The sequence below is a fragment of the Mesitornis unicolor genome, unplaced genomic scaffold (genome assembly GCF_000695765.1).
Source record: "Mesitornis unicolor isolate BGI_N332 unplaced genomic scaffold, ASM69576v1 scaffold4478, whole genome shotgun sequence".
Lineage (NCBI taxonomy): Eukaryota > Metazoa > Chordata > Aves > Mesitornithiformes > Mesitornithidae > Mesitornis > Mesitornis unicolor.
The window spans coordinates 13,522-30,142 of NW_010200983.1; the positions used below are offsets into that span (position 1 = coordinate 13,522).

The window sequence follows — 16,621 nt, forward strand, 5'->3', positions numbered from 1 at the left end:
CTTTCCCTCCACTGCTAGGCCATGGGAAGTGTGACTGTGGGAAGTGCAAATGTGATGAAGGCTGGTATGGTGAAGCTTGTCAGTATCCAACTACTTGCAATCTTACACGGAAGAAAAGCAATGAAATGTGTAAGAATTCTCAAGATATCATCTGTTCTGGTGCAGGTAAGATGTCTTTTATTGCTTATGAGGCTTGATGTTCTCCCTGTGTTATGTTGAACCTCACCGTAATTTCTTTTCTAATTAAGAATTTTGTGGAGTATGTTTCAAGAGACTCAGAAATAACTGTATGTATACTAAAATGCTTTATTTTCCTATAGGCCCATTCCTGTGCATATGATCTGCAATGATTCAGAATGAGTACGTTAGTACTTTAGGTTTTCCATAGCTATTTCAGGCTCATGAAACTGCAACTGAGATGTATTTTGACATCAAAATGTTGTGGTAATGCGATTAACACAGAAAGTTTTTTCAAGTTTTTTGTGTTTATAGCATACAGAAATATCACTTGAGAATATTTTTCCAGGACATGTACAAACTGTACAATTTTTGGAGTCACTTGAGCTGTAACAATGGTTACTGAAAACAGTTGTGGAAGATCTGTTCAATCATTTTAATTAAGTACTTCCATCCTCACCTTTCTGATTTTATAACTAATTTTTTCTTTATTTCTTTAATTTTATGATTCATCATAACTTAAACAGAGAGTTCTTTCCTTACAAAAATCAGAGGGGAAAAGAAAAAGCCTTTTAGAAGACTTGACTGAACAATGTTAAAATTCTGAAGGGCATTTGCTACCAATCAAGGTTTGAGACCATAAAATAACTTCCATTTTTTCCATTAAATCAATCTCCCAGTGGGGGAATTTTTCAAGATCCCAACTTTTGCTTACTATTGTTGGTCTATTAATTTCTGTCTGGAACTATACATTTGCATACAACCAAATTTCTCACAAAATAGTTGCTGATATGGGCGAAAACTCCAAATGATTTGTGAAACTTGCTATAGAGAAGCCAGGCTCTCACGATAGAAAGTAGAACTTAAAATTTTAAGCATAGAGCACACTGAGTAAATACTGTGTCATTTATGACAATATAGATTATAGGAAACTCAGGACTGTTTAGTTAACAAATAAGAGTCACCTAATTGAGAAACTGATTCTCAAAAATAAACATAGTTCATTGTGATTAAAGTACTCAAAAAAGAATATAAAGACTTTTATTCCTCTTTCTTTCCTTGGCTAGAAAGGGCCTCAGTCTGTTTATCACTAAGTCTTCAGAGGAATACCAGTGTAGCTGAAAACTCAGTAGAAGTGGCTAAGATGGGAGTGTTTGTGAGATCAGTAGAAGAATGAATGCTTTGCTGGTATTAAACCTGACAGAAATTCCAATGAGACTGGCTAAGGAGTTTGAAGTAACTTTGAACCATATATATATTGTCTTTATGGGATTGCCTCGAAGTCTGCTTCCAACATTGCCTTTGGGATCTGAGCTCTCTTTTTTCAACTGCCAATAAAAGATGGAAAGGGATAACGTAAGTTGTTGCAAAAACAGTCTGTTTCTCTCTCACAGCTAACCTTTCATGGACTGATCATGACCCACCTAAAATTTAAGTTTTCTGACTCAACTGTTCCTAATAACTTTCCAAAATAACTAGGGCATCCTACCTAAACCTTGATTCTCTATCTGAGCAATATCTACTTCTAGTCAATTGGAAGGAATAGACACTTTTAGGACAGTTTGTCTGACCTCTCTAGGTTCCCAATTTATGAATCAATTTACTATTTTATCTTTTTCCCTGTTTGGCAGTTATCTGTAAACAAGACAGTTTTATAAAAAAAATTATTTGTATTTGTTTTCCAAGTAACTGTAGCAAATAATTCTAGTTCTGTAGCTTACTTATGCTGTCAGTTGTATTGTCATTATTCTAGTATATCAGCTCTTGCAAACATTTTTAAAGTTCACTTTTTTGATTGGCCATGTATGTCACAGAACCTTATTCTTCTGTTCTTTGTATTAATATGATAGTATTAAGACTTGTACTATACTTGTAAGACTTGTACTATACTTGTAATAGTGAAAGGTAAAATGGTTTCTGCAAACTAGTTGTGTAATAATAGCATAAGACTTGTATTTTCGAGGACTACTTCTGTGTCAATAGCCAAGTTTGCTAGAATATGTATAGATGTAATGTGAAGAGTATGAGTCTTGTGAATTAATGAATTAAGTTTCTACTTTTAAAAAAATCTATACTTGCTGGCATAGTGACGTCAGTGACTGCTGAAACAGCTTATGCAAGTCCATTGACCACAGGGCCCCAGTTAACATGGTATTGCACAAAGATCCTACCTTTACAATTTTAATAAAGGTGATAGAGGTAGAGAAAAGTGGGTTCTTACATGACTGGCATGATAACATATGTTTCTAATGTAATTTTATAGTATTTTTGCTTTTTTTTACTATATAACTCTTTAGTGTGTTTATTTATTGGTGTTATATGTTCTCATGCATTATGTTTCAAACCAGGAAATATTCAGAAAGAGAAGGCAGTTGTTTGTTTTTCCCTGTCAACTGTATTCCAGGTGAGATAGACTCTCTGAGGAAAAAAGGAAGATCCTTCCTTCCCTAGGAGCAACAAACCAAACCATTTTTGTTTGGCAGAGTGGGTGATGGAGAGAGGCAGCCACTGAGGTGAGGGGGCAACTCTAGTCAAAAGACCAAGAAGCAAATGTGCAACCAGACCAGAGATGACAGAAGAGAGATCTGTTTACAAACCCATTTCCATCCTTTGCATCGCCTGAGCACTCTGGCTTTAACTTATGTCAGAAAGATTTCTGTTGTGGTTTACGTTGTGAGAAAAAACAGCTCTGCACTTCCAAAGCATTTGAAAGTCCTAAGAGTACTTATATTGAGGGACAATCTCAGGCAGACCCATGTTCTCAAACCACTTGCTGGTCTGATGTGGGTAAAACTCATCCTACTTGTGACAAATCAGCAAGTATCTTTATTCTCTCTCTTAACTTTCTCACAAGAGCCACTGTTTTCTGAGACACCACCCATAAACTGAAGAAAAATGAGCCCTAAAAGCTTAAAGAAAGATTGGGTCAAAGTCCTGAAATAATAAGATATTATGAAAGAAGTTCCTACATTTCTTCAATTGAGTGAAACAACTTGTAATGTGGACATCAATACCACTGGAAAAAATAAGCTATTGGTATGCAAATGGAAAGTGGTTAATGAAAACTATATTAAAATGTGAATAAAGTATTTATTCAAGAGTTTTAGTAAATATCACAGAATTGGCTGTTTAATGCTTTTAGTATGCACTTTGCAGTAAAATTGTTGTTATGCTATTATAATACTTATGGTTTGTTTAATAACACTATTAATATATTTCTCTGCAATTAGCTTGTCTCTTGTATAATTAATGCATCATTCTGGTAATTGCTTTCTAGATTGTGTCCTTTTTTCCTGACATCTGATCATAAGTTCTTTGTGCATATGTTCCTCACCAATGTTTTCTTTCTTTGATTCGTGACTTTTTCTCCAAGGCTGTATTTTTTAAATCTTAATATTTGGTTGATAACTGTAGAAAAGGGATGAAAGACTGAAGTGCGAAGGAACTTTGTGAACTTAGGCAGATATATTTTCAGGTTGTTTGTAGTCATGTCCTGTGACTGTCCTGTAGCATGGCTGTGGAACTGGACAAAACCAGGCTTCATTCTTGAGAAGATAATGGAGTTAATTTTTTTCTTTCAGCAGGCAGAAGATATAATTTCCAAAGCTGGCATCATACCTCAGGTGTATGAAGTCAGACAGAAAACTCTAGGAGGGAATTTTACATAGGAAAATATTATGCTGTTTATTAAGAAAGAACCTCTTGACTATTGCATCTCTTTATAGCTAAGACTAGGCTTTCTGATGATATGGATTGTTTCTGTGTCTGTCTTTATTTGGCTGGACGATCTTTAGATTTCTGCCTTCTCAGAAATAAAATATGTACCATCTCTGATGGACTAATGAAACTCTTTCCACAAACTGCAGCCATTGAGTACTGTCTTAAATATTTACAGGTACATGTCAGTGTGGCAGGTGTAAATGTGCAAACGCAGGACATGGACTGGTCTATGGTAAATTTTGTGAATGTGATGACAGAGAATGCATAGATGATGAGACAGAAGAGATTTGTACAGGTATGTATTTTACTGAGTATGAGAAGAATGGTGAAGATTAATGCAGACTGTTATAAAATAATTTAATTGTATGGACTTATAAAATGTCTTTACTTAATGTATGATTGAATGTATGACTGTACTGAATGTATGCAAGAATTTAGCTTGCAACATTTAAGTGGGAATTTCAGATGCAAAAATGAGCTAAGAAAGAGGTTAAAGAATTGAGAAATCCTGTGACAACCTCCTCTTTTTGGAAAAACTATGAAGAGGATTATACAAGGTAATTCACTAAGGTAATTCATAGCTTTGTGTGTGTCTTTGTTAGGATTTGTGGCAATGCTTTCTGGCACAGATGAGTGCAAAATGGAGGACATAGAAAAACAAAAAAAAGAAAAATAGATTATTAAGCATTTCAGCAAGAAAACAAAAACTTAAAAGAACAAGAATAAATGGAGGATGAGAATTCAGATGCAATTCAGGAGATAAAAAGGGAAAGGAATGAATGAAGAAAAATTTCATCTGTGATGGGAAAAGCAAGAGAATATGATGGAGTGAACTCAGATGATAGATAAAAAAGCAAGCAAAATTCAAACTGTGCTTTCTTTTCATTATAAGATAGGAACTTGGCAATTAAATACTGTGTAATGCACACAATTTATGGCAGTAATGTTGTTATAGGCAATGTTGTTGCCTATACTACTAGGGAGGCTTGTCCTTGAGCTAGAAGTTGCTACAAATATTTTTCAAGCTGTACACATGCATACTGTGTCTGTATGCATACAGGAGGATTCAGAACTGCTCTTAAACTATTCTTACAGTGATAATAGTGCATGGTCTGCATGTGTGTGTTTATAAAGAGAGAGAGCACTTGTGTAAAATAACATTCTCTGTCTTTATCCTCACCAAAAGAACAAAATAAATTCTATTTATTTTAGTGTCTTTGAAAGCAAAAAGAACTTTTTTTTTGCACAGGATTAGGTAGGGATTTTAAATAGGGATAAACAGAATCGTTGATTGAAGTTCAAATCCAGGAGCAGAATATAACACTTACAGTAACTGCCTAAAATAAAATAAGTGAAGGGCAATAATTTTTATGTGCCAATGATCTAATTTATTTTTATTTGCTTGCAACCATTACATATAGTACCAAATATGATAAAAATTTGCCATGTATTTAGTTCCAGTAAGTTCTCCTTCTGATTTTTTTTCAGTTTTGTTTTCCCCACCTGTTTTGCTGCTAGTTTATATCATTAGGTATTTGTTAAATTTTATTTCCCCTTGTTTCATCCAATGGTGCCATTTTCCAAAACAGACCAGATGCATCTCTGTAAAAATGTAGTTTTATGCAGAAATCAAAGTATGCTGAAGGAAAAGGACAAAAAGGACAAAAAGGTTGATAGCTTCTAAGGTCTGTGATTCATCAGTGTAAAAAGCTCTGATACCTTGTGTAAGTTTTACAGGAAGTACGAGCTAATGGTGTACTTGACTTGGTTAGGTTGTTGTAAGCTGAAAAGCTGAAAAGCTTATGCACATAGCTTATCAGTGTTAGATTTTTCTCTACTTTCTAACAAAGCTCTGTGATACATAACCATATGTTGAACCATGCCTGATGCAGAAAATTGGACAGCATATGAACTGAAAGTCAAAGGTACACAATTTCATCACAGAAAAAGCAGACTCTGCATGCCCATCTGGTTATGGCTTCTTGCTCCCATCCCAGTGTCTCCTTTGATACCCTCTATCCCATCTTTCCTTCCACAAAAATTTCCACCATAGGAATCATTTAGGTTTATTTATGAAGCATAGGGTTTTTTATGAAGCATAAAGAAATGGCATTCCAACTCACTCCACAGACAGGGTGAGCCTAATCAGTGCCTGCTGTATTTTCAGTTTGAGTAGCACCTACTTAGTTGCTACGTATCTTTTATTGACCTTGAAGGTATAGACAGGTTTTGAAGATTTAATCATCTGCAAAGTAGTTTAACTCAGAAAGATCAAACTAATGAAAAAATGAAAGATTTTATTTACAGACATGTTTCTAAATTCTGCAGCTGTGATCTGGGATTTTATCCTGGAAAAGCATGTCATGCCATGCTGAGATATGGATAACATGCATTTTAATTTTAGCACAAGTGGACTGCATTTTTTAAAAGCAATTAACTTCTTAGGTAGGGCAGGGTAACAAAGATATATCAAGCTTTTCAAGCCTCAGTCAGATTTTTATCAGTCAGTTGACTATATCACTTTTTATTTGAGGTTTCATAAACTTTAGGATCAAGTTACAGCTTATTTTTAATAAAGTATCATGGTTTCTAGCAAGTTAAATTCTGATCCTGATCTTTTTTATCTAAAGATGTTTTGCTTTAATGGAGTAATTTTGCCTTCAGTCAAGGGCAAGAAGTAGTGGCAGATTGTATCGTATAATTCGTAGTTATTTGGGGACTATACAAGTGTGAGTGAAGAATGAAGTAGTGATGTTAAATCTGCAAAAATTGCCAGTAGATCAAATTAACTTTCTTCTTCACCGTTCTTCAATTTACTTCTTGTCCACTGTTCAAAAACAACCTTTTGGTAATAGGCAGTACTTTAGAGTGTCTTTGTTGTTTAGTTGTCCAAGTAAGATGGCATTTTTATTTTCTGTTTGTTGGTTGTTTTTTTTTCACATGTAACCAAACAACTGTAGTGTAAATTCCATGAGTAATTGTAAAAACAGGTTAAAAAACCACCCTGTATTCCACAGGTCTAAATTTTTACTCTTTAAAGTTAAGGACAGAAGCTAACTAGACTCTGATAAAGACAATCAGGTCTACTAAGCTTCACATACCTAGAGAGAAAAAAGAACAAGATCCTGACTTGATCCTTCTAGTTAGGAAGTAACTTCTGGCTTTAAGCTTAGTAACAGTTGCAGCTATTTAATTTAAATTATTTCTGTCCTTGAAGCACATAGCAGAAGTACCTCAGTGGATCAAAATGTTCAGGAGCTTCATCAAGCTGAACTCATCTGAGTTTCATCAAGCCTCAGATGACCCAACTATCTTTTCAGGAGATATATGGTTTGTTAAATGAACATTTAAAAGGTTCATTTTACTAATTCTTACCTTTCAAAAACTGTTTTATCCATGTCCAAAAATCTTCTTAACAAGTAAGAAGGGAAGTCATACACAATGTAGAGAGTTTTTAGTAAAACAAGGTCCCACTACTGGAATTATTTGAGGAGTCAGGATCCCACAATACTTTCATAGACATGCTAAGAATGGTGGGCAAGTGTGTTCTATCTAAACATTTAAAGCTGTGCTTAAATTTTAACTATTACATTTACTGTCTTCCCAATTTACCTATAAAACTTCAAAATTTAAGCTTATAAATATAAAAATATTGAATTTATTTTCTTAGTGTTTATTGATTAGATTTAATTTGGTATTAAATGAAAAAAATCCAAAATAGACTTGGGGGAAAGTATATCCTTTACCTTATTTTATGCAGGCATATACAGTTTATGAATTGTTTCTATGCTGAGTCTAGCTCTCAAAGTTTTTAAAAGAAAAGATCAAAACAGGTAAATTGCTAATGCCTTTTAAAAACTTGCCTCTTTCTCACTGTATAAAATCTCTTTTGGGTTAAGGCCATGGAAAGTGTTACTGTGGAAACTGTTACTGTGAGGCTGGTTGGCATGGAGATAAATGTGAATTCCAGTGTGACATCACCCCCTGGGAGATCAAGAAAAGATGCACATCTCCAGATGGCAAAATCTGCAGCAACAGAGGTGTGTCGTTCTCATGTTCCTTCTATGCATTTCTATATAGCTTGCTTTGGGTTTACAATATGCATTTTCTGCACTAGGATATACATTTCCTTTGCTAATAGTTTCTAGTTTGTTCTCACTCATTTCAAATCTGGATATACACTTCCAAGTGAGTGGGAAGATATCTGTGTTTTGGTATGAACATGCACATATCCACACCTGTTTTTAGATTAAGCTGTCCCAAGTTGTTCTCATCCTTCATTTCAGTGGTAAGACTGAGCAGGATAATTTTTTAGTATATCCGCTTTGATAAGAGACCTGTCCTGCAAAATAAAATATTAAAAGTTTTTTGACTTTTAATGGATTGGTGCTGTAAGATCAACAGGACTGTATGTCAATTCACTCTTAAAGAAGATCAAGGACCCACAACTGAATAGGAAAAATGAAAACATAAAGCTTTTTTGTTTCCACTAAAACTATGAAGTGTTCAGTAACAATGCTGTGGAATACATGTGGACCTGGAAAGGTACATTTCATATAATATTTCTACCTACATGGGGTTTTATTTCTATGAAGTCCCAGAATTTGAATTTTACCTAATCTTCTGTCTAATTTTGCCATTTTGAAAACAGGTCACTTTTCACTAGCTACTATGTTTGGTTTCATTAAACAAAGAGTTAAAAAAAGTTATTTTCTTGGCAATAGTCTAGAATAATTACAGTAGAACATAAGTTCAAGTCACATAGCTACCTCTCCTAAAAACACCTCTACTGACAAAACCTGCTACAGCATGAACATCTATATCATCTTAATTATGAGGAAATCGAAAGATTGGCTCAATACAGAGGCTCATTTAGTCTCGAGGCTTTAACAGTAAAAAATTTTCTATAATTCTGGAAATAACAGACATTGAAGTGGCTTCAGATCAGATGCTTTGCTTGCACCAAGAAAGTAGTTTCTTGTCAAAGCAATTTCTTGTTAAAAATTGAAACTTTAAAGTGCAAGTATTTCTTTAAATTTACATTGTTATTGAGGGAAATTAGGATAAATATCATAGCTGATATTCTGAATAGCTACAAACTCCTATGCAAAAATACTTTTATGGGATGCTTCCATATTTTTATCTTTCATGTATTTGTGATTTTATTTATATAAAAAACTTGTAGGCTTTTAACTACATAAAGTTGCTTTCCAACACAGTGTTTCTGCTCTCTTCAGTCCTATTTACCCAGTTTTCTGTGTTTATACATTTTGTGATATAGGTGCAGTTCATCTTGTCTTCTAAAAATTAAATATCAAGGCTAACCTTGCCATCCAGCCTCCTTCAGTGCTAAGATGGATAAATTGTCTGTATCTTTCCACCAACTGTCTAGTCAACCAGCTGAGACCAGATGTGAACACTTAGATTTTTAAACTTTGGTGAGATGGTGTTTCACATTGCAATATCCAGGATAGGCGATCCAAATTCACTTTGAAGTAGTTTCCGGGAGGCTTAATCACTCTCCAGAGGCAGCTCCTAATTTTCTGGATTTTGTTGTTGTTGTTTTTGTCTGTTTGGTTAGTTAGTTGGGGGTTTGTTTGTTTGTTTGTTTGTTTTCCTTTTTGTTGTTGTTGTTGGTTTTGGTTTGGTTTTTGTTGGTTTTGTTTGTTTGTTTTTGTCTTATCCTTCAGTAACATCACTGAATTGTGAAAGTATCAATAACCAGGTGCAAATTTCTTCAGGGCTGTCTTGGTGGCTTTAGCACTAAACAGGACAGCAGATCTTCCTGCTTCGTGTAACTGTCATGTATGCATGATTCTCTAGACCTTCTCTTTTTAGAGAGTGTGCCCATATATATATATGTAGTCTTTAGTGACCCTGTCCTGTTGTCCTCAAATGCAGTATCTGAATAAGAAGATAAAGATTTTGGTGGAGTAGCAGAAGGTGAAGCTACTCTCCAGGAAATAAACCACATATATTTGTAAGGTTAGACTGCTTCTTTGTGCCTGTTGGCATCTCAGAATAAGTAGTGAGTGTAGGGCCCTGAAGCATATTTGGATTTCTGAATAGGGAAACTCTCTTTTTGTGTTACGACTTTTCCTAAGTAAGTAAGATGCATGTTCTCTGGATATCAGTAAGGTTGTGCCGAATTAATACCTCTGTCATATTTCACATTTCTCTTCTTATTGTAAGCAACAGGCTGTGGCTCTGAATATTGATTTGGGAAAAGTCAAAAAGTATCTTTCATGTAAATGTGTACTGATGTTCTTCTTAGTTAAAAAATGACCTCTGAGGCATTTTCAATTGGATTAGAATTTGAATTTCCTTCTAGTTTAAATGTTTATACTTTAACAATCATTAATTATCCACTGTGCCCAAGCCCAAGTCATTTGGGAACGACTGAGGGAGCTGAGTCTCTTTAGCTTGGAGAAGAGGAGACTGAGGGGTGAACTCATTCATGTTTATAAATTTGTAAAGGGCAAGTGTCAGGAGGAAGGAGCCAGGCTCTTCTCAGTGATAGCCAATGACAGGACAAGGGGCAGTGGGTGCAAGCTGGAACATAGGAGGTTTCATGAGAATATAAAGAAAAACTTTTTTACTGTGAGGGTGACAGAGCACTGGACCAGGCTTCCCAGAGAGGCTGTGAAGTCTCCTTCTCTGGAGACATTCTAAATCCGCCTGGATGAGTTCCTCTGCAACCTAGTTGATGTGTTCCTGCTCTGGCAGGAGGGTTGGACTAGACGATCTTTCGAGGTCCCTTCCAACTCCTAAGACTCTGTGATTCTGTGATTTAAACAGCATTGATTTTTATTGTCATTAGTGTCAGGGCAAATTACTGTTGATGCCAAAGATTTACGATGGTTCTGTGCACTACATTTTTCTTTTGTTTTCTAACAAGGCTCAACAGCAGAAAGAGACTTGAACAGAAAGCCAACTTGTTTGTACAAAGTATTACTGCTAAATAATCATAAAGGCTTTTAAATAACAGAAGATGAGCATAAGCTCATGATGTACACATACAGATTTGACACTGCACTCCTGTAAGAGCAGAAAATTCTCAAGTGTAAATTCCTATCATAAAAGTACTATTATCCTCAATTACTCAGTTCATCTTTGATCTCTTTCTTTTTTTTTTTTTTTTTAATTTTCCTAGGCACATGTGTATGTGGGGAATGCACATGCCATGATGTGGACCCAACTGGTGACTGGGGAGATATTCATGGAGATACTTGTGAGTGTGATGAAAGAAACTGTAAGGAAGTGTATGATAGATATTCTGATGACTTCTGTTCAGGTAAGTTATATATATAAAGGATCGTATGAGTAGTTTTATAATAAATGCATCCAGTTGGTGTGATCTTGCTCTTCCGTTGTGCTTCAATTCTCATCTTTCTACCATAAAATATACCAAGCTTTAGCTGGTTTGTTTGGGGGTTTTTTTGTGGTGGAATTTTTAAACAAAAAGATATATTTACGTTAAAAAAAAGTTTCCAGTTCTAAAGCTTTCCTAAATAATATCTTCTTTTCTTTCCCTTTTACCAAATATGAAAGATTTTTAGATGCCCATCTGCATTCTAGTACTCTTGTCTTCACTGAAGCCTAACATAAATTGGAAAATGGTTGAAACTTAAATACATAGTTATATATATATATAAAAATATATTTAATCTCCTTTCTTGTGGAAATTTAAATCTGAAAATTTTTTACATCAAATTTATTTCTTATGCTATGTTATATGACAGGGAGAGGACAAATGAGAAGAAGAAATTAGAGGAAAAGTGAGTTAATGAATTAATCAAAAACAGTACCCTGAGAATACCAATTGACCTGAGAACAACTATAGCATCAATGTGTGGAAAATATGAATGTGTGATCCAGCTACACATCACTGACTATACATCTTAGACACTTTCACTTTCCTTTTTTCTTCTACTTGTACTTCAGAGCATTATATTCAGATTAGTTAAAGTCCATTCAGTGCATCCAGGGTTTGCAGTGTGTTTAGATTGATGCTCTATTTATTGCCTAACAAAAGCTGAGATTCTGAGCGAGACCTTGCATACAATTTTGTTTGGTTGCTGCTAAAGATGCTAATACTGGGCAGCAGAGAACAACTTTGACTGATACACAGCATGCAATTTGTACACACAGGAACTTTGCAAAAACAAGTGAGCATGGTTTCAAATGGACTTGACAGATTACAGACTGTCAGCTCTAATGCGTCCTGTAGACATCTGATCTGTCCTAATTAATAATAGGAGGAAAACAGTCACATCAAGGAAAGTAGTGATGTGGTGTATGCTCCTCCTATCACTAGAATGAGATCCCTCAAAGGAAGATTAGAGGAGTTGCTTGTAATACAGAGAAAAGGCAGAAACAGACACGATACATAAAATTCTCAGCCTCTTCTTTGCCTGTTATAAAGATGAAAGGTTTCTCAACTATTGTGTTGGGGTTTTAAAAATAAGTATTAATGAACCACTAGCTCATAAAACTGGATTAAAAAAATGAAAGAAACATTTTTTTAAAAAAATCTTCAGTAAATTCATTTGCTTGCTACTGTTTCATCTGCCTACAAATATTATATAGGTTTATTTAGTTAATAAGCTGGAAGAGTATAGAAATGCAGTCAAGAGAGTAGCAGGAGGATTGAGTTTGGGATATTGTCAATTTCTTAACGTATTATTGTGTTGCTGAGTATGTTTTTAGCACTCAGGGACTCATCAAAATGTCAACATCAGGGAAGGTATATAAAGGTAAAAACCAACACGATAAATGTGTTCTGTAATTATGGTTGAACAAAAGAGTTTCAAACCTAATTAGAGAAAAGATTTGTCTCCTATGAAGACAGACAAGAGCTGGGGTTGTTCAGCCTGGAGAAGAGAAAGCTCTAGGGAGACCTTATAGCAGCCTTGCAGTACCTGAAGAAGGTCTACAAGAAAGCTGTGAAGGGACTTTTTAAAAGGGCAGGCAGTGATAGGACAAGGGGTAATGGCTTTAAACTTGAAGAGGGTACATTTAGGTTAGATATGAAGAAAAAATTCTTCACTATGAGGGTGGTGAGACACTGGCACAGGTTGCCCAGGGATGTAGTGAATGCCCCTCCCTGAAAGTGTTCAAAGCCAGGTTGGACAGGACTTTGGGCAACCTGGTCTAGTGGAAGGTATCTCTGCCTAATCTAATCAGCAAAAATTTTAGTACTACTTGTTGTTCTTACCCCTTCCCTTTTGCATAATGTTTTAGAAAAACCTACTTTACCCTTAGCTGGGCCAAGTGAGTATGCATTCCTCAAATAGATTGTGCTAAACGCTCAATTTTCACACAAAGCAGTGTGAACAATGTCTTATAGTCCTGCTGTTTACTCCTGGTCATGTTTTATACAGTTGCTCTATCACTCTAAGTCTCCTCCCCACCCAGGGAGGGGACTTAGGAAAAGGAAAGGAGAAGTTGGTTGAAATAGAAATAGATTTAATAAAGTAATAATAATAAAAAATTATGTATTAACATAAAGTACTCAAAGTTAGCCTTTGGGGGGGTAGGCCTCAGGGATACGACAGTAGACAAGTCCCTCTTGAGATGTCAGCCATGGAAGAGGGAAGAAGAAGTCCCATTCTCAGCCTCTGTACATATTTATCTCAAGATTGCTGAAGACTTTGATCCTCACATACCAGTATTAGCTGAAAACTATAACAAAGTGTCTTATCACTTTGTTCCCATGAAATAATCCTTACAGAAGCACAGTTTTCCTCAAGAGAAAAAATTCCTCTAAAATTCTGTCCCAGTAAGCCAAGACAGTCCTGTTTCAGAAATGGAGAAGATGCATAAATATTAATTTTGGTTTATTGTGGTAGACAGAATCTGAAATTACATCAAAGATTTACTAGCAGAATTTTAACTGGAGAGCTTTTTTATTTGTTTATGTAAAGTGAATTTACTTAGTTCACAAAGTGTGAACCCATTAGGTGTGTCTGCAAAATATACTTTTTTTCCTCACAATTATTTGTGAATTGATTTAGAATGAATCTAAAAGGGATTAGTCAGATTAAGGAAAATAATCCAGCTTTCTTAAAACCTATATCAAATGGAGCTGATAAAAAACTTTACCCATCTTATTCTGCCTACCTAACAGGTAGAGACAGAAAATTACATTGTCCTGAGTAGCAGATTGAAATGGTAGGAAATCATGTTTTCATCTAAAGAGGTTTACTGTAACTGAATGAAATGCTATGTTTATTTCATAAACTACAAATGTCAGGAATTGGCAGCCCTGCTGTGAGGGTTTAGCATTCCAGAACAGCAGCTCCCTCCAGAAGCTTCACATGGCTTGGGGTGACTGTCAATTTGCAGTACCTCATATTGGCAACAGGACGCCTTCTTTTAACATCTGAAGTGCTTTTCAGTATGTTACTGAATTATTTTCTTTCAGAGGTGTTTGCAACATTAAAGTGGTTCTCTTCTTTAAAAGAGAGAATTGCTTTCATGACTTGACATAGAGAGAAAAAAGGCTTCCATAAGAAAATTCCTACATTCACACATCTCATTAGCTCCTTTGCTGTGGTTCTAGCAAAGAAAATATTATATGAAAGAACATCAACTTCCCATAAGTAGCTATCTGGATCAGGGAACATATGTCCAATTCACAGCCTGTCAGCAGATAAACATGAAAGCAAGGGACAGAATTACAGAATCATAGAATGGTTTTGGTTGGAAGGGACCTTAAAGACTATTTAGTTCAACCCCACTGTCACGGGCAGGGGCACCTCCCACTACACCAGATTGCTCAAAGCCCTGTCCAACCTGGCCTTGAACACTTACAGGGAGGGGCATCCACAACTTCCCTGGGCAATCTGTGCCAGTGTCTCACCACACTCATACTGAAGCGTTTCATTCTTATCTCCAATCTAAACCTACCCTCTAAACAGAAGGAAGCCTTTAACACTTTTCAGGAAAAACAAATAATTAATATAAAGAAAAGTTATGTTTGTGAAATTAATAAAATGTGTGTTCTGAGAAGTACTCTGATAATTTGTAGAGTGCTTGCTTCTTCCCATTTTCTCCTTGTGAACTGATAAACGCATATGTTTTAAAAATATAAACCAGTCTTAAGATGGTATGGTAGAAAGAGATATAAAGAGATAAAAAATCTGTGTTGCTATGGTTTTCAAGAAGAAACTGGATAGAAAAAGTGGATATCAGAGTAATGCAATAGGGTCCTGTGTCCAGTGAATGATGACTAGGTGAAGATTGTGAGAGAAAATCTAACCCATTGTCAGACGTTATGCAAATAAATATTTGATTACGTGGCAAGGGATGTTTTTACTGATGCTTAAGCTTTCTTCATCCAGTGCAAGGAGCATTTTATATTGCCAGGAGCTCACTGCTTTATGCAAAGAGCATTAGCTCATGATGAAGGGAGCTGGACAATAAGCTAGGGTTTTCTTGGTCTGAATATGTTAGTATTCAGACAGAGGAAGCAGATTGTTTGGCTTTCCAGGTTAAGTTCTCGAAAGACATCCACCCCTAATTTCTTGTCTATCACATTTTTTTAAGGAAACTTCCCAGAAAACTTCTGCTGAGTTCAATTGCTTTTCCTCAATTCAGCTTGTGCACTGAAATTTTTGTTTATGTTGCTATGTTCAGACATGATCAGGAAGAATCAAGTTAGCTAATGAAATACAAAAACCACATCCGACTGCCCTATGGAAATAAGAATTGATTATGTCCAGTACTTTATTATTTGTGCATCACTATTTAGTAGAAGACACTGGTTTGAGACTTGGAATTAGTGTGACATTGCTCATTTCTAGTGGATGATATTGATTGCAAGTAGATAAAAGATGGTATTTATCTATTACTTAGAGAATATGCTGCAACTGCGGTAAAAAAATGTAAAGGTAAATGAAATATTGCCTTATGACATAGCCTCACTTCTCCAGACATTGAGGAAATAGGTATTTGTAAGCTCTATTCCACACTTTCTTATGAGGAGTGTGTGACAGGTGGAAAAATATCCCTTAAGAAAAGAAAATCAACAAAAACCAAAACCCAAAATGAAATAGTGCTGAAATGAAATTATGAAACAGAAAATAGTGGATATAATGAGTTGTGCTTTTTTTCTATCTGACTATTTAATGAAACCACAAATTTGATAAAGTTCATTTAATAATGAGATTTTAATACCTATCATCAGTATGGAAGCTAATCTTAATTGTATTCATTGTAAAGGTCACGGACAGTGTAATTGTGGAAGGTGCGACTGTAAAGAAGGATGGACTGGGAAGAAGTGTGAACATTCACGTTCTTGTCCATTGTCAGTTCAGGAAAGTGCTAAGAAATGCCAAGGAAAATCTAATTTACCTTGCTCTGGAAGAGGTAAGCCCATTTCTGAGAGAACTTTCATGCCCTTATAATGTACTTCCATTAAAATAATTTTTACAGATATCCAGAATTATTAGTACTGAAAAATGTGAACTTTCTTGGCTTACTGTGCAAAAATCACACCTGTGTAAGTTGTGAGTTACGAGAAGGAAGGAGAAGAATACAAAACTCACATATTTTTCCTGTCATTTAATGCTTTGTGTTTTCTTTTACATATCTTAGTATTTGTTTTAGAGCTTTCCAAAGATGCTTTGAAGGTTGCTGCAGTTAAGTGTTTGTTAAAGATACATTAAAAATATGATCCACATTGCCTAAGGACCTGCCCTCCTGAATGCAGGACTGACTT

General features: G+C 35.3%; 1 protein-coding gene across 1 annotated transcript; it reads left to right on the top strand.

Moving 5' to 3' along the window:
• Positions 1 to 26: 26 nt before the first annotated feature.
• LOC104544901 (integrin beta-like protein 1) lies at positions 27 to 16,269 on the top strand (the record flags this gene model as incomplete). Its single annotated transcript, XM_010189906.1, has 5 exons — positions 27 to 165; positions 4,073 to 4,192; positions 7,797 to 7,937; positions 11,051 to 11,191; positions 16,123 to 16,269. Coding segments are annotated over exons 1-5 (589 nt in total), but the record flags the coding sequence as incomplete, so codon positions are not given.
• Positions 16,270 to 16,621: the final 352 nt, after the last annotated feature.